This window comes from Eulemur rufifrons, chromosome 9 (genome assembly GCF_041146395.1).
Source record: "Eulemur rufifrons isolate Redbay chromosome 9, OSU_ERuf_1, whole genome shotgun sequence".
Lineage (NCBI taxonomy): Eukaryota > Metazoa > Chordata > Mammalia > Primates > Lemuridae > Eulemur > Eulemur rufifrons.
Window position 1 is genome coordinate 11,311,066 of NC_090991.1, and position 17,418 is coordinate 11,328,483.

Below are 17,418 nucleotides of genomic sequence, written 5' to 3' on the forward strand. Positions count from 1 at the left end.
GCCGTGCGTGGGCACCTCCCGCCGGCCGAGGCCCCGCCCCGCCCCCCGAAGACAGAGGCCGGAGGCTGGCTGGTGCAGCGATGTTTAATGGCAATTCGTATAAACCAAGCCCATGCACAAGTAGAAAGTGCTCGTGGAGCCGGCAGGAGGCCCCTGCCGCGCCAGGGAACCGCGAGCCCGGCCGTGCAGCCCTCCCCGCGGCGCCTTAAATAGATTCTTCACTATACTCTGTATGTTACAGTATGTACAAGCCCCCTCCCCTCGGGGGACAGGGGCGGGACTCCGCAACGCGTTCCTATGTACAGCCCCTCCCCTTTGGCCCCGGGTTGGCGGCCAGAGTCGGGGTGATGGGGGAAGACAGGGCCCGAAAGGGAGGTAACAGACGCAAACATGCGGAGTCGGGGTGGGGGCACAGTCAGCCCTGAAACACGAGGGGCGCGCGCAGCGAAGGCAGAGGTGGGGACTGAGGCGGATACATTCAAGAGACGCGTCGAACAAATAAATAAGGCAAGTCAGGAAGGGGCCGTTTGGGGTGCAGGCAGGAGGGAGCTGAGAAGGGGCAGGCAGGGCTCCGTAAATCATGGCTGAAGATGCAGGTGTGTGGGGCATGGGTCTTCTGGAGCCAGGGACCAAAAGAGAGGGGGTACGACCAGGAGGTGTGGGGCGGGGTTGGGGAGGAGGATGGAGGCCTATGAGGGCTCCAACAAAGGAGAAAGGGAAAGCTGCCGACAGGGCTCCCCCTGCCCCAGAAAGCCTTCTCCCTGTTAAGACTGCAAGAAGCGCCCCAGGGTGGTGAGAAAGGCTGTGGAGAGGTCAGGTGGCCAGTCCTGGCTGGGGAAGCCCTTCCAGCTCCTGGTTTTGCTTCAATTCCCTCATCCTGCGGAGAGACAAGGAAGAAGTCAGAGGAGACTGGCGGATCCGGAGAGGTGGCAGGGCAAAACCAGGGGAGAGAAGGCTTGAGTACCTGTGTCGGCAGCGCCGCAGGAATCTCATGATCTTCCGGGCTGCCTGATCCTGCTTCTTGGTGAGAAAGGAGCCTCTGGTGGAAGAAAGAAAAGATGGACCTCACGGAATACTCAGGCACCCCATGCCCTCAGCCCCGTAGGAACCCTAGGCAGGGAAGGGTGGGGGGCAAGATGATGAGGAATGGGGAATGGGCATGGACACAGTGGGTAGGCAAAGGGCTGGGGGGCTGGGGCGTACTTGCTGCGGGCAGGCAGGGTACCCGAGGGCCGGTGTGGAGGCCCGGGCCTGCGGCGGTAGGAGCGGTAGTGCTGCTGAATGAGCACAGCCGCTCTGCGGCTCTGCTGAAATCGTTTCTGCTCATAGTAGCTTCGGAACTTGCTCTGGATCAGGATGGCTGCCTGGGTCATCTTCTTGTAGAGTGCAAACTGCAGGGGTGGGGAGAAGAGACAGGGCTGAAATGGAGGGACAGAGACCCAAACCCCTGAGGGTCATCCCCAACTTAGGCTGATGCAAATCTTTCTCTAACTGACGCACTCATGGAAGAGCTGAATCATCAGACATCACACTCAGATCTCATGCCTAATACCTTAAGTGCAATCCAGGTCAGCTTGTGGAAAGAGAAGGGGAGTTAGGGCTCTGGCAACATTCTGGGTGCTCTAGGCTGGAATGGGTGCGTGGGGGTGTGGTCTGGTGGGTATGCTTTTGAAGAAGGGTCTTACCTGCTTGTATTTCCGGTAACAGCGCTGGATCACAGCTGCTGCTACCTCCTGCTGCTCCTTTAGCCGACGGCCCTGAGGAGAGAGAAGGAAGTCTCAGCACCTCATGGCCTACCTGGTGTACACTTGACCTGTCCCTTCAGCTTTTCTGGGGTTCCGACCCCTTACCCCATCTAAGACCTGTCTGGATGACTGTTCTTCCTCCAACATTTCCTGGGAGACCAGTCTTCCCTGACCCAAGATTGTGTAATTCATCCTGAGACCCCTGGATCCCTGACCTTGTACTTCCGGAAGGCTGTCTGGATGACTCGGGCTGCCTCATACAGTTCCCGCTGCTCATGATCTGATAGTGTCAACAGGGCAAAATCACTTTCCATCTTGCCACTGGTAGATGCAGAGAGAAACTCTGCCCAGGAAGGTGCTGGGGGGATGGCCAGGCGACCTCGCTCAAAAGGCAGTTCACTGTGGGGATAGGGAAAAGGGTTGTCACAGGGCATCTAATGTCCCTCTTCTCCCACCTAGGAATTGCCATGAAGGAAGACCCCCCCAGCAACTACGTCTGGAATGAGTGGCTTCAGAGTTCATCAGCCAGTTCAATTCCCTTCTCAAAGGCCCTAGGGCCTCAGCCAGAATGAAACTTTGGCTATGGGGAAGCCAGCTTCCTCCCTTCCTCCCACATTCCTATGAAGAAGAATCTGGAGGTTTTGTCCTCAGCTGGTCACCTGGGAGGGGCTGAGCTGGGGAAATGGTCCACATTATCCAGGTAGCTGGCCAGCCAGGACATGGTCTCGCTGAGCCCCACAGCCCCTGTCCGCTCCCGCATGGAGGCTCCAGCTTCAGGCAGCCCCACGAAGTCCTCTCGTTTAATCCGCTCTGGTGTGGCCTCGATGATCTGTTTGGCCAGTGAGATCATGTCCACCTGGATGACAGGAGAAGCTGAGTGAGCCCTTAGAGGCCCCAGCTGCCAGATGTTCCTGCCCTGATTAAGCTGTAACTTCAGTCCATACTGCCAGATACTGAGGATTCAGGAATTGCTCTCCCTGCTAACCCTGTCTTTCTCAGCGCTGTTCCAGACTCATTCATTTATAATTATTGAATTCCGACTTGGGTATAGCCCTCTGTGCTAACATGTTGTGGAGAACATAAGAAGGACATACTCCAAATGGGGATTCAGAAGCTGAGTAAATGGAGAACTCGACATCCTTTCAGGCCGACCAGCCACCGTCCTACCTGGGCCTGCCTTGGCCCTGCCATCCATGCCCACACTCACCCACTTCGGCTCTCTAAGAACCACATGATACCCTGTTGAATGGCTCCTGCCTGGCCTTTGCTCTAGCCCTGAAGCCTGTAGCACTTCCTGCTGCCCACACTCAACACAGCCTATCTTGTGGGATTCTCTAGGTTTTTTGTACTTCCAGTACTACCCAATTACTCCATTAGCCTCTGTAAAGCAGATATATCCCAGCGTTTTAGCAGAGAAGTATGAGGCTACACCTGAAGACTCATTCTCTCTCATTCTTTGATTCCATAACACCTTAACTTTTACCATGTGCAAGCCTCCTTCCCACCTCAGATCACTGCCACATACCTCCATCTTGCCAACCTGCTGCTCCACACACCTCCCAGCTCTGTCCATCACCCTGGTTCCCCAAGAACCTTTTCCTTTCATGGATCAGCAGGAAACTCCTAAAACCCAGCTCTAACTGCAGATATTCCCAGAATTTTTAACCTTTGCTGCCTGATGACTTCTGAGTCACAAGGTCTGAAAGGAGCTAAGCAAAGGGTTACCTTGCTTCTGCTCACACGAAGGTAAATGGCCCCTTCTTCCCAATTTGAAGCCAGACTCTGATTGTGCTTCACGGAATAGCCTGCCTCACCCCACTTCTGCACCCCACTCCACTTCTAGCCCTCATAATTCCATCAACACGAGCAGTACCGGGATCACATCCACAGCCTGTGGCCTGTCAGCATCCTCTGGAGCAACCTCATCGTCTGGGGCTGGAGGGAGGGCAGGAGGGGAGGCTGGGGGCCCTTTGGAACTGGTGGCCTCATAGTCCATGAGGAGTAGGGGAGCCTCTGGGACACCAGAGGAGAGCTGGCCTGGGACCATCTCCTCCATAGTAATCTCAGAGGCGGGCAGAGGAGCAGGGGGAGGACTGCCATCTGGGGCACTAGAATAGGCTGATGTGACGGAGAAAGTGCCATCCGACAGCTCCGAGGGCGAGGAGACGCTGCTCAGACCTGTGCAGAGAGGGAAGAGGGTGAGGGCAGCAGGAGCTATCAGCCACCCCTCAAGGCTCCTGCCTCCCCCATCCTTGTTTTCAGTCTCCCTGCCTGTTTTTGCTCCTGTTACCTCCCCACCCCTGCCTATCCTCAGCTGGCCTCCTCTCTCACTTTCTGTCTCCACCCTTTGGCATTGCTTGCCTATCCTTCAACCCACATCCCTTTCTCATAAGACTGGGGGCAGCCCTCACCAGTGTCTGGGCTGGAGGAGGGTGGCAATAGGGCAAGTGGGGGCTCAACTGAAGCCTCCCGTCTCTGCAGTTCCTCAAGGCAGCGGGCAAGGCGCACATGACCCCGGGAATGAGCCACTGACAGGGGTAGACGGCCCAGAGAGTCAGGAATGCTCAGCGCCTGTCGGTTCCAACGGAAAAGGAGCACAGCAGCTTCCAGGTGTCCCAGGGCACAAGCCCACATCTGAGGAGAGGGGCAGGAAGGGGGGCAGGGAGGTGGGGGTGCAGGTGAGGCCCAGAGCTCCTCCCCAGGTGGCCACATCTTCAGACCCCAGCCCACTCCACTGCCTGCATCCCCCAAAGGATCTTCCCTCTGAAGCACCATTCCCGTTGCCCATTGCCCCAAATGCACTCAAGAATCCAGCATCCTCACCAGAGGGGTACAAGAGAAGTGATCCACGTTGAGTGGGTCAACCTCTTGCTCTAAGTCCAAGCTTCCAGTCTCCACGCTCCTGGACAGTTTGGGAGAGGGACAGCAGTGCCCAGTCAGGGAAAAAGCAGACAAAGTAAGAATAAGAAGTAAAGGGACTGGGAAGTGAGAGGCCTAGAAGCACTAAGGCCAGTGGGATGAGGCAGTCAAAGAGACTAATCAGCTGAAAGGAGTCAAGATGTCACAGTGTCGTAAGTCAGGGGATATTAAAGTTCCCCAAAATGCAAGTCCTCCCAGCCCCTCTCCCTTCCCACAATGACCCCGAGTTCTTTCTTGGCTCCCCCAGGTCCTCTGGTTCCTCCTCAGTCCCCTGGTACTTATGTCCCAGGGGCTGCCCAGCCCCCTCCCTGCTGCCCCTGCTTACCGCCACTGGCTAAGGGTCTCGATGAGGCGGGCATAGCCCTGGGCAGCGGCCAGGTGCAGAAGGCTCATTCCTCGGAAGGGGCTTCCGTGGGCCAGACGTTCAGGACCCCTCCAGGTGGAGCGTGGGATCATGCTCTCCACCAAGACCACCACCCGTGCCTCGAATCCAGGCCCCTGGCCTTCATCCTGCAGTACACACGCCCTTATGCAGAGACCTGACATCGGTCCACATCTGTCCTCTCACTTCTAATTCTGCCCCCTCCCCACACTTCCTGCTCTAAGTTCCCAGCACCTAGACCTTTGATAGCCCATCAGCTCTCCATGTTCGACTTCCTGTGTGGCCTCGGTGTCCCCCACTCCCACAGCCACTTCCTCCAGCCCATCTGGCAGTCAGACCTCACACATCCTTGCCCATGTTGTGCCTTCACATCAGCTCAGATTAGTGCCATATCCACACATGGCTTCCCCCTCAGAACTAGAGTCTTCTCTGAGCCTCTCCCCAGCCCCCTTCCTTCAGAGACTCGGGACCCACAGAGCTCTGAGCCCCAACTCTCCTGACCCCTCCTCCACCCTCTCCTTCACCTCCAGCCTTCTTCAGACCAGAAATAGTCTGAAGCCTGTCATGCCAAGAGGGTGCCCAGAATAGCCACTCTTGCCACAGGGTGGGGGTGGACAAAGGGTGACGTCAGGGGTAGGGAGGGCTCGCTGGGGAGGCTAGGGACAGGAGAGCAAGGAGAGTCATACACTAGAGCCATTTTCTTTAGGCGGACCCTCCTCCTGCTCCCCACTGTAGACCACCTCCCTCCTCATGGAAGTACCTGTATCGTAGGAGCATCAGGACCCTCGCGAGGTGCCCGCCCGGCTGCTGCAATTTCTGCCATCCGCTTCTCCATCTGTTCCAGTCGCTCCAGTATGGACATCCGGAACTGGTTGTCTGAGGGGGAGTGGGTATGGGAGGCTGAGTGGGCAGGGTCTAGGTGATACCCCGAACACCAAAACTGGACCCATCCCAAGATCTGGGGGTGAAGACACAGAATCACATTCTTTTCTCTTCCCCCAAACAACAGCCCTTTTAGCCCACTCACCTTCTGAATAAGGCCTACCAGGACTCAGTCCTTAAACTAGGGCTGTTAATACTACCCATAGACCTAGAACCAGGATCCAGAACCAAGACTGTTTCCTTCAAGACACAGAGATAGTAGGAATTTCCAAACAGCCGTCTAGCTCCCAGCTGCCCCAAATCACACATGTACACACTCTCTCTCCAGCCTTTTCCTAGGTGAAATATTCCGTAGTTCTTACCCCAGACACTACTTTTGTCACCCATGCTGGGGCTGAAGGACTCCAGGGTCCCTCCTCTCTATTAAATCACTGCCCAAAAGAACTCAGGGACTGTGATTTGAAAAGCACCACCCCCTCCTCCCGGCCCCCTGCAGCTGTCCACAAAGAGGATGGTGGGGGAGGGAAGGTGACAGAGATAGCCATGTCTTCCTCCTCCTCTGCCCCCTCCCACCCCATACACAAATACACACATGCACATGCACACACAAACACACACCCGAGCTGTATCTGTCCCCTCCTGAGATCAAACAAGGACATGGAGAGGAGGCAGGAGGGGATCAGAGCCATGGGAAAGTAGGCACAGGGAAACAGGGTGACGGCTGGGGATGTTCTGAGATGCCAGGATAAAAGGGGATGAAGGTATAAAGGTGATAGCAGGGGAGGGGTAGAGAATGATGAACAGAAACTCAGGTAAAACAAAGGGAGGAGAGAGCAGAAAAGATAAACAAGGTGAAGGAAAGGAGAGAAAGGACAAAGGAGGGCTGGGGTGGGAAGGAGTACCAAACAAGCAACAGGAAAGGAAGGTAACAGAGACAAGTTAAGACATTGGTTCAAGAATAAATAGAAAGCAGACAGATGGAAGAGACCCATAGGAATGATGGCAAAACAAATATTAGACAGAAACAGAAAAGATAGGTGATGAATAGTCGCAGAACAGGACTGAGACCTGGCCAGATCCCCAGGTAGGCAGACTCAAGTCAGAGGCAGGCAACCTAACATACACGCTCGGGCTCTGATGGGGGCTGGCTCTGAAAGTGAGGCAAAACTGGAGACCAGATCCCCTGAGAGGGAGAAGTAGGGATGGAGGGAGACAAACTCAACATGGACAACAGCAGAACTGAGAGAAACCAGGAGGCAACAATAGAGATACCAAGAAGAAGAAGGAGAAAAGCAAACCTCAAGAAAGCAGCAGGTGCAAACAGAAACAGTTTTCAAAGCCACAAGAGAGAGAACCAGTAAAAGGAACAAAATCCCAGATTTAAATAAATAAATATACCTACACACGAGTATGTGTGTCTGTTTGGATGAGAAAGTACACCCCAATATCAGCGGTAGATATCACTGAGTAGCAGCATTATCGGAAACTTGCATTTTATACTTTGTGCTATTCTGTATTTTCCAAATTTCTTATAATACATATAAAATACATATGCACATATATTAATTTTTAGACAGAGTCTTGCTCTGTCGCCCCAGCTAGAGTGCAGCGGTATGATCATAGCTCACTGCAACTTTGAATTCCTGGGCTCAGGCGATCCTCCTGCCTCAGCCTCCCAAACAGCTGGGACTACAGGTGCACACCACCTTGCTCAACTAATTGTTTCTATTTTTAGTAGAGATGGGGTCTCACTCTTGCTCAGGCTGGTCTCGAACTCCTGACTTCAAGCAATCATCCCACCTTGGCCTCCCAGAGTGCCAGAATTACAGGCATGACCCACGTGCCTGGCCCTGAATATATATCTTTATAGCCAGAGGGGAAAAATAGAAATTTAAATACACATATAAGTAGATACATACTCATGCACAGCACCTATATATTGCTGTAGACCCTGTCCCTGCCCTAGCCTCTTGGCCTTCCTTGTCTAGATCTCATCCTTTGGGATGGAAGGGACAGGGCAAGAACTGGGATGATGACAGTGGCGAGAAGCTGTGTGTGGTGGTGCAGGCCTGTTATCCCAGCTGCTCAGGAGGCTGAGGCAAGAGGATCGCTTGAACCCAGAAGTTCAAGACCAGAAACTAGCCTGGGCAACACAGTGAGACCCCACCTTAAAAAGAAAAAGATGGAGCCAAGATTTGTGGGGAAGAAGGGGTGAGAGAAGTTTGCTGCTGCATTCAGAAATGACCAATGAAACCAAATTGAAAAAAGAGTGGTAAATGGGGGGCTAAGTGGTGGCCACATGAATCCTGAGGGGTCTAGGAATAGGTCATGCTCAGAGGTTGTAGGGCCCAACACTTGGGGTTGGGCTAGGTACTCACCGTCCAGTGACAACCAGTCAAGCTGAGTACTAGGCAGAGACAGGAATCGGCGGGCTCGATACTCAAAGAGCACAGAAGCAGAAAGGGGCCCCTCCCGCCCTGCCACCTGCAAAGACACCAGCCCTACCTCATGGGCTGGGGAGGGCAGGATCAGCGAGAAGGGCTCTCTTTCCCTGGCTCCTTCTCTGGTCACCTATGTCAGAGCCACGGACGATCATTCCATTTCTCTATCTCCCTCACTCCTTTGCTGTAGGCCAAGAGGCTCCTGCTTCAGTGGCCTTGGCACTAACTGGGAAGGGAGTCCATTCATTCGAGAACTTAATACCTACTATAGGTCAGAGACCCGTTGGATTATAGACTCTGTAGTTGAGGATGTCTGTTATTCAGTAACAATGTTTGGAAGCTGAGGGTTAAGAGACACTTGTACTTATGAACAATTTGATGGTGGATAAACCCCTTGATCTCCAGATCACAAGGCCAGAGTCATTACCCTGTTACTAAGGAGGGGAGAGGGGAGCTAGGTGCTCATGAACAGTGTCCAGTGAGAGTTGTGTCCCAGGGTCTGAATGTCTATGGCTCTGAGGATGGCACCACCAGGCCCAGATCCCAGATCAGGAGCTGAGACTTTTTTTCCCAGTCTCCGCTTCCCTGGTCTCATCCCTTTTCCTTCCATATGTGGGTGAATGGGGCTGTTGAGATTGGGGGAGAACACTCTCATAGACAGCAAAGCTGTCAACCCACCACTCCAGTGGTCCTTGGGGTCCCACAGTAAGGCTGACTGTGGAGTGCAGGGTAAGGGCAAGGTTGAAGGCAAAATGGCAGAGATGAGCCTTGGCAATGAAGTCTAGACCATTTCTGCAATGACAGAAATGTTCTATATCTGAATAGGATAACACTAGCCACATGTGGTTATTGAGCACTTGAAATGTGGTCAGTGTGACTGGGGAACTGAATTTTAAATGTTATTTAATTTTAATTAAATAGGTACACGTAGCTAGTGGTTACCATATTGGACACCGCAGGTCTAGAAGCCAATGTCCTTCAATATCAGGACTGGTGAGAGAAGACTAACATCTCTTCTTTCTCATTCTCCCAGGATTGGAGTTGGAGACTCCAGTTCTACCTAAGCCAGAGAGCCTAGATGGACATTAGAGATCCCTTTGGTCAATGCCTGACCTTATAGGAGGGGAGGCCAAGGACCCAGAAAGGATCAGACTTTTTCTGAGGTCACTGGTTAGCTAATGAGATTTCCTGGACCAGGATTTAGATTTTCCAACACCTAACCCCAGGCTCTTCTGCCTGCTGCGGGAGTTTGGAGCTCAACCTCAGGACTGGATGAGGTCCTCATGCTCTCAGAATAACCCATTTGCTCCCAGTGCTTCCTGGAAGCCTGAAGGTCCTGATCTGTCCTAACTGCCCATATGTCAGTCCCTTCCCCACCACTCCCAATCCCCATACCGGGACAGTAGCAGCGTAAGACACCAGGCTGGACAAGTGAGGCTGGTACTGCGATGTGATCAAAGACACAGGAGTAATGCTCAGCGGCCTCTGTCCAAGGACCTGTGATGAGCACCTTGACCCCACCCTGCAGAGAAGTCAGAGAGCATGTGATTGGAATTGGGTGTTCATTCACTCGCTCATTCATTCATTTATTCAGTTCGTTAGAGAGTATCTACTGTCTGGCTGGCCCCGTGCTAGTGTCTGGGGATACAGGAATGGACAGGACCCAGTCGGGTAAGGACAGCTAATCTACCCCTCTGTCTCAACATTCCTGCCAAGTGGTTACCTCATCTCTACCTGAATCTGCCAGAAACGGGGCCTCCTCCAAGGCTATCACATAGCTATCATCAGGAGGAAGTTCTGTTCTTAGGCTAATTCACCCCCACAGTAGTTCCTCCTTTCCCTTAGAGGCACAACTTCTCCACTGCTGAGGATAATCTTTCAGCTACTTAAAGTCTGCAATCACATGTCCACTGTATTTTTTCTTCTCCAGGCTGAAAAGTCCCAATTCCCCCCCACTGAGAACAGTCACCAAGGGAATGAGGTCCTCAGGGGACTCCGGCAACCATGCTCACACATGGAAGGGAGAGGAAGAAAGGGTTAAGTCAGTGAGGACTATGGAAACAGGAAAGAAGCTGTACTCTATGTAAAAATAGGGAACCTAGAAGCCTTGAAAATTGAGGGAAACCAGTTAAGAGTTAATACAGTTCCTTTTGGGGAACCAGAAAACAAATGGGCAGGAGAAGGGAGGAGGTAAGCCTGCAACTCACCTCTGGGTAGGACCACTCTGGGGAGAAGTCTGTGATGGTGCTAAGAGCAGGAGACAGCTGGGGGGTTGGGGCAGGGATGCTTGGAGCTTCGTCACTGATGAGTTCTCCCATAAGGTCTGGGAATGATGAAAGACTGAAGGGCTCCAGTTCACTGGCCCCACCAGGTCCTCCAAACAAGGCCTCCCCTCTTCCTACCCTGCCTGATGGCTCCAAGGGGGCAGGTGAGGGTGGGGGTGAGGGAGGGGGTGAAGGTACAGGTGGGGCAGCTCCCTGGCCCTTGAGCTCCTCCCCACTGTCATCATCTTGGATGAAGAAGCAGTTTCCTCTTCTCCTACCTGCTGCTGACTGTGGAGAGGGACCCCGAGCAGCTGCCTGGGGCTCTAGGGCAGCGGCAGGCTCTAGGGCAGGACAGGGGATATGGGCAGCCTCCGCCTCAGGGAAGTCTGGGCTTACTCCCTGCCCCCCTCCATATGTCTGGCCCCTCTGGGGGCTGTTTAGAAAACGATCAGGGTCAAAGGCAGGACTGGGAGGAGCTGGTGGGGCAGAGGGCTCAGAGCCTACGACCACAGCCAAGCTCATGGAAGGCCTAGGATCAGCCTGGGGAGCCAAGTGCCTGGTGGGCGTCAAGCCCCCAGCACGCTGCTCCAGTCCTGTCAGGAGGAGGATAGCAGTGCCTCCTCTGGACGAACTCCCTCGAGAGGTGGGAGGGCTAGGTCTGATTTCTAGGGGTTCTGCAAAACCTGATGAGGAGGAGGAAGAGGAAGAAGAGGATGGGGAGGTATGTGCCTTGGGGAGCTCTTGGGGAAGTGGGGCTATCAGTGGAGGAGGCTCGGGGGGATGGGGGTGGGGGATAGAGGTCAGGGTTAAAGCTCGGGGCTCCACTTTGGGAGAGATGATGCGGTGTTTCGTGCTGCTGCATTTGTGGGTAAGGCTCCCAGAACCTGGAGTGGAGAGGAGTGGGGAGGAGAGAAGGCATAAGACACACCCTTCTCCAGCCTTCCTTTCCTGGAAGCCTCTGCAAAGTATTTCCCAGGACTTCCCTACAGCCCAGAGGTGTAATACTGATTCTGGCCACCGGGAGGCATCAGAAACATCCGTTCCCTCTCCTAATTCCCCTCTCCTGCACCTTTCCCCTCAAAATAAACAGGACTGGAGGAACACTGCAGGAGAAAACTGAGGGCTTGGGGGAGTAGCTGAAACAAAACTAAAGGCATAGAAAAAGGATAAACTAACAGGACCATTGTCGGGGGGGAGGGGCACAAACGAGGAATAAAATTAAGGCTGGGTGTAATTTGTGGTGCTGGGGGACAGGAATTGCTAAAGGTAGAAGGCAGAAAAGGGCACCGATGGCCAGGACCATTGAGTAAAAGGAGCTAGGACCAGTGTGCACCCAGATGGGAAGGCCTGTGTTCATCTGGCCCATCCTTCTGGGACATGCAAAAGACTTGTAAATCAGCATGCAAATCCCATCAAGACAGATATCCCCCTGGCTTGAGTAAAAGCAGGGTGGTTAGGTGGAAGAAAGCAGTGTGGTTAGGGTCAGGGTGTCACTCACCAAGGCCCCCACTGCAGAGACAGGCGTGGGTTCGGGGTGTAGGCTTGGTTGGGTGGGTGTCCAAGATCTGCTGCACCAGCTGTTCTACAGAGAACTCCTCTGTCCCGTTCCCACAGCTCCACTTGATGCCATGAACTAGAGAAGTTGGGGGAAATGCTGTGGGACCCCCACAAAACAGGCCCCAAAGTACCTTGATGGCTCTTCCAAGCACCTGACATGCTCCAAGACTTCTGGCCAGGTGAACAGAGGCCAGCAGCATCAAGGCTGCTTGGACCTGTAGCTTTAGTCCCTTCTCCGTATTCCAACACCTAAGAACGCACCAGGAATCCTAGCACCCTCCCAGCTTGGAGGGAAATGGTCACCCCACAGGTTTTGAGTATAGAACCCTGGCCCCTTTGGCAGGCCCCCGTTTCCACTCTACCCTTGAAGCTCTATCTTTGTCCTGCTGCCTTACACATGGGCTTCAGCTGTCCCAACAGCTCCTCCCGGGACCACTTCAGCCACTCTCGACGGTCGCTGCTGATGGAACAAAAGATGGGGCTGCAGCCCTTTCCACAATCCTCCAGGGCTGGGACGTTCAGGTAGTGCACAAGGACGATGTCAGGGTTCTGAGAGTACAACGGTACACACAGAGAGCCATGGGGTGCTGAGGTCCAGAGGCTCGGCTTCCCAGTCCTCACTTTCTTCCTGGGCACCCCTCCCAAACTCATCCCCAATTTTGGCTCGCTCCATCCCCCACCCCACCCCCTCCTTCCCAGGCTCCTTTCCCCACTCAGAACCTAGTCATCTTTCCACTTCATCCTTTCAGACCCATGTCCCTCAAAGAGCCAGGAAGTGTCTGGCTCCCTGAGCTCTCTGTCCTTACCTGGAGCAGCCAGTAGCAGCGCCGATGGAATGTGGGGACGATGGAAGAGTGAACGTAGCAGCCATAGAGACACTGCCAGGAGACAGGCTGGGGTGGGGGGAGGGCTAGTCTGCTCCCCAACTCTTCCTCTGTTCAGTCCCTTTGCAGGAATCCCAATCTTTCCACCAGTTCCTCTACAATCCCTCTCCCACCCCCAACTGCTCCCCACCCCTTTCAAATCCCAGCAGCCCTGAATCAGAGATGAGGGATAGAGAGAAGGGCACAGTGGGGCTGGGGCCTTGCAGTGAGGATCAGATTTGAGACATGGGACTATCTAGAAATCAGAGGGCAGAGCAAGAATATATCTTAGATGAGCAGCAATGATTGGGGAAGAGAAACCTGTACTTAGAGTATCACTGCTTAGATCCCTCAGGGCAATACAAGAGCAGTAATGGGCCTGGGCATCAGTGTCCTAGCGGGGAGGCATGCCCTAAAGCCTGGAGAGTTGGGTCATGGGGGGAAATGGGAAGCAGAGGGTGGCCTGAGTAATCAGTTAGCTGATCCAAAGTGAGTGAGAAGGGAACAGTGACCGGGAGGGGACTGAGACAGACAATGTCACCAAGTCCTGGAAGGGCTGGCTTCCAGCTAAGGGTAGAGGAGGGCAGGTTAGGGCAGATGAGCTGAATGTCTGACTCTCTTACCTCCATGCCCTGGACCTTCAGCTTCATGTGGTCCTCTCGGGTGGTCTTCCCGTCCTTCCGCTTCTTCCAGAGGTAACCATCCTTCCGGTATTTCACTTTCTTGCGGTTATAGAGGATGATGGAGCCATTCTGAGGCCTGGGAAGGGAACGGTTGGCCTCAAGTTCTGTGAACAGAACCTGGGGCCCCTGCCACTCCCCACCTTCTTAAACTTTCTTACCTTGTCTTTGGGGCACAGGATAGCCACTCATCATGCTTCTCAAAGGTGATCAAGTAGGATGCAATCTCCTGCAGGACAAGAGGCACTCAGGTGGGTATCCCCTTCATGGAGTCGCAGCCTAGCCTCTTGGTCGTCCCCTCAGTGTCTCACTCTTTGCTGAGTTGTGGCAGTTAGTGGAGGATGCTTCTAGGTATCTGGACCGAGCAAGGCCCACTGCTCTCAAGAACCCCAGGTTCCATCTCTCCTTCCCTGTCTCCCACCTGGGGCCTTTATCTTGGGGCCAGGTCCACATTCGTCATCACCCATTCTTCACACTGTGTATTATCTTACTATCCTCAGATACCATTTTTACGTCCCTTCCTGACTCAAAAAAACTTCAGTGGTTTGACACTGCCAAGATTTCAGATTCTTTAGCCTGACTCCAGGGTTCTCTTTAACAAGGGATCAAACCATTGTTCCCACTATTTACCCATATTGCACCTACCATTCTTGCCAGATGGGTCCATTGATTCTTCCCCAAACATGCCTCGAGCAGTCAGCTCCTGCATGTTAGTGCCCTACAAGCCCGAAGTGCCATGTGCCCACCTCTCTATGTCTGGAAATCCTAGCCATCCTATAGACAAAATCCCTTTCCAGATGCTCTGTGAAGCCCTGCTGGCCACTCTTGCCCTTCCTAAACGCTCTATTGCGCTTAAAATGACACACACACACACACCCCCTTTACCGAAAGTTCTCTTCTAACATCAAATTAATAATTATTGACCATGAACTACATCCGAGGCACTAAGTGTACAGAATATAGAAGGTGAGTAACACAAGGACTGTGCCCTCTAGAAGAGCCAGTATCAGTGGTGGCTAAAAGCAGAAGCTCTGGTATGAGTTAGATACTAGTTTGCATGAGGTAAACTGGTTTCCTCATCAATAACATGGGGGTGAGGGTAATAACAGGGCCTGTTCTATAGCATCCTTATAAGATTAAATGAGATAAGGCAGGGCAAGTGCTTAGCACAGTGCCTAGTGTGTAAGAAATTCTTTACAGGTAGTAGGTGTTGTTTTTACCAAAGCAGATATGCTAAGAAATAGGTTCCTACAAGATCTGTATCTTTCTACCTCTGCTCTTATCTCCAAAGAGCCTAGAACAGTGCTCTGTGCTTATGAGTATCAAGAGACACAGAAAGACAGCCCACTCATCTTCCTCCAGTCCTCTAGGCCTTTCTGGGCCCTAATCCCCCAGGTCCTTAGAAAACCTCATTTGTATTCCACCGTAGCCGCTCTGGAGGCAGCAGCGGGCAGCGAGGAAGACACTCCAGCAGCTTCTTGGGGAGAAAGATCTTCAGGTGGTGGCTATTCTCTAGAAGGAATTAGAAGGGAGGGCTTAGTGTGCCACCCTGACATCCCTGTGATAGACAGCCTAGGGGGAAAGGGCTGAAGAGAATCCGGAGCATTGGGGAAAGCTGAAGCTGTGACAAGGAGAGCAGGGAATCCAAGAATTAGAGGGCCACCACAGCATGGGGAGAACAAAAGGCCATGCCCAAATCAGGAACCTGGTTTGTGAACTCACCAGCAACCTCGGTGGTGTCCTTGGTATTCATGGTGAGGGATCCAGGGGGCAAGGTCACCCCCGGCCTGAGGGGCCGGGGGGAGGGGGAGTCTGTGCTGGGAAGGGAGAGAAAAAGGTTATGACAGAAGTCCCCACATTAATCCAGGATGAGGAGTATGGGGCAGGGGAGGGGTACAAAACTGGGTTGTGACATCAGGGAAACATGAGAAATGAGAGGAAGGAGCTGGACTATGATGTGACAGTAGAACCAGGGAATGGAAGTGAGGGAACCCAGACATGAGTGGAGAGACAGAACACAGAGAGTGAGCAGGAAGAAACGGGTTGTGGTGGGGGAGGGGAAAAGGCTGGCAGGGATGGGGCCTCAGAGACCCTAAAGCTTGGGCTCTTGCTGCTGCTAGGGCTATGGTCAGGTCAGGTTCTGGAGATTGGGATTCAGAGCATCCAGTCCCTGGAGGATGGTTTGGCAAGAGAGCGTGGATGCTGGGGGAAGGGCAGGAGATTCTAAGTCCGGGTGGAGAGCCAGGCCTTAGAAGACACACCCTGAGTTCCTCCTCTATTTGATTTTTCCAAGGGGAAGGGCATATCTGATAACCGATCCTAACCTACTCTCTCTTCCAGGTTAGTTAGGGCTTGGTAGAATCTGGGTTACACACCCAGGACCCAGGTTCCCACCCTCAGGACAACCTGTCCTCCACCCCAAGGCTGACAGCCCTCTCCACCTCTCTCAGCCCCCTCCCCAACCGCCTCTGCCTCCCCTGGCCTTTAGGCCTACCCTACCCCATCTACCGCGCTGGCTTCAGCCAGAGCCCCCGCCCTCCTGGGGGAACAGATGGGAGCTGGAGGAGGCTCTCAGCGCGGGCTCCACCAGGTATCCGAGATGGAGAGGGGGAGGAGGCCTGTCGGCTGTGTGCAGTGAAGCTGGGGTTGGGGTAAGGACTCCGCCCCAGGGCGCAGGTGCGCAGTCCCGGCTAGGCAGCCTGCCAGGGTGCGGAGCAGGAGCGGGTCCTGGGCTGCAGGCCTGGGGGCGGCGCCGGACTCCGACGGCCGGCGCTGGGGGCGGCCCCCCACGGCGGGGTGGTGGTCCCCGGAGAACCTCCGAGGTGGGAGGTTCCCGCCCGTACAGAGGGATGTTCTGGAGAAGCCGCGGAGCAGAGTCCGCGGGCGTGCGGAGCGCGAGGGACAGTGCAGGTGCCGGCTGCGGGGGTCCCAGGGACAGTCCCCGGCACGCGCTGTTCCGCCGTGGGGCCCTGAGCGGAGTGGCGCCCCCTGGCGCGGGGGAGGAGGACGGAAGCGGGCGGTAGGAGCGAACCCGGAGGAGGGACGATGGTCCCCGGCGCAGCGCTCCACGTCCGGACTTGGTGGAGCTGCGCCCCCTGGCGCGGGGGCGGAGAGGCGGGCGAGAGGCCCTGGCTCTTACCTCCCGGGGTCCCACGGGTGACGGCAGCAGCGGCCATTCTACCCCACACCGACCCCCCCTCCCCAGCGCCGGCTGACAGCGGCGTCCGACGTCACTGCGCACGGGGCGGGGCCTCCCAATTAAGGGGATGGGGATCGGGAAGGGAACCTGGGGTCAGCACACGTGGGGTTCTGGGTGGGGCGCTGGGGGGAGGGACTCGGCTTCCAGGGCCCCGAGCCAGGCCAAGGGACAGACTGCTGCGAAGGGGCAGCAGCGCCGAGGGGCAGGATTCCGGGTCCCGGAGGCGGAAGCTTGGTTGACTGACGTGACTCCCGGTTTGGGAGAATGGGCTGGGGGCGGTGGTCCAGTGCTGGAACTCGAGGGGCTGGGTTAGGAACCCTGGAAGTAGGGGGCAGGATTTCCCTCGCATCGGGCAAGCCTCCTTGAATTTGGGGACCCAGCCCGGCTTCATTGTAACTGGGCCCTCGAACAGGTGAAAGGAGCCCTCCTTCCCCTCATTCCCTATTAGCCTCTCCATCCCTGCTTCACAGGGAGAAAGACAACTCC

The 17,418-nt window shown here is 54.6% G+C and overlaps 1 protein-coding gene across 4 annotated transcripts; it reads right to left on the reverse strand.

The window, feature by feature from the left end:
- Positions 1 to 478: 478 nt before the first annotated feature.
- Positions 479 to 16,958, reverse strand: CAMTA2 (calmodulin binding transcription activator 2). Of its 4 annotated transcripts, none has more exons than XM_069482084.1 (23): positions 16,233 to 16,741; positions 15,456 to 15,550; positions 15,142 to 15,245; positions 13,895 to 13,962; positions 13,677 to 13,812; positions 12,997 to 13,068; positions 12,586 to 12,739; positions 12,132 to 12,266; positions 10,577 to 11,517; positions 9,765 to 9,891; positions 8,307 to 8,441; positions 5,807 to 5,922; positions 4,990 to 5,174; positions 4,569 to 4,647; positions 4,157 to 4,379; positions 3,619 to 3,923; positions 2,405 to 2,601; positions 1,961 to 2,144; positions 1,686 to 1,757; positions 1,553 to 1,573; positions 1,204 to 1,391; positions 965 to 1,037; positions 479 to 877 (listed from the first exon to the last, which is right to left on the reverse strand). In XM_069482084.1, the coding sequence occupies exons 1-23, from the start codon at positions 16,235 to 16,237 to the stop codon at positions 479 to 481; spliced, it is 4,014 nt and encodes a 1,337-aa protein (XP_069338185.1). In that variant the 5' UTR covers positions 16,238 to 16,741. The 4 variants fall into 4 exon arrangements, with proteins under 4 accessions (XP_069338185.1, XP_069338187.1, XP_069338188.1 ...); XM_069482086.1 differs by lacking the exon at positions 16,233 to 16,741 and adding an exon at positions 16,873 to 16,958 and having other exon boundaries at positions 480 to 877; positions 965 to 1,039; XM_069482087.1 differs by lacking the exon at positions 12,997 to 13,068 and having other exon boundaries at positions 480 to 877; positions 965 to 1,039.
- Between the last annotated feature and the right edge of the window lie 460 nt (positions 16,959 to 17,418).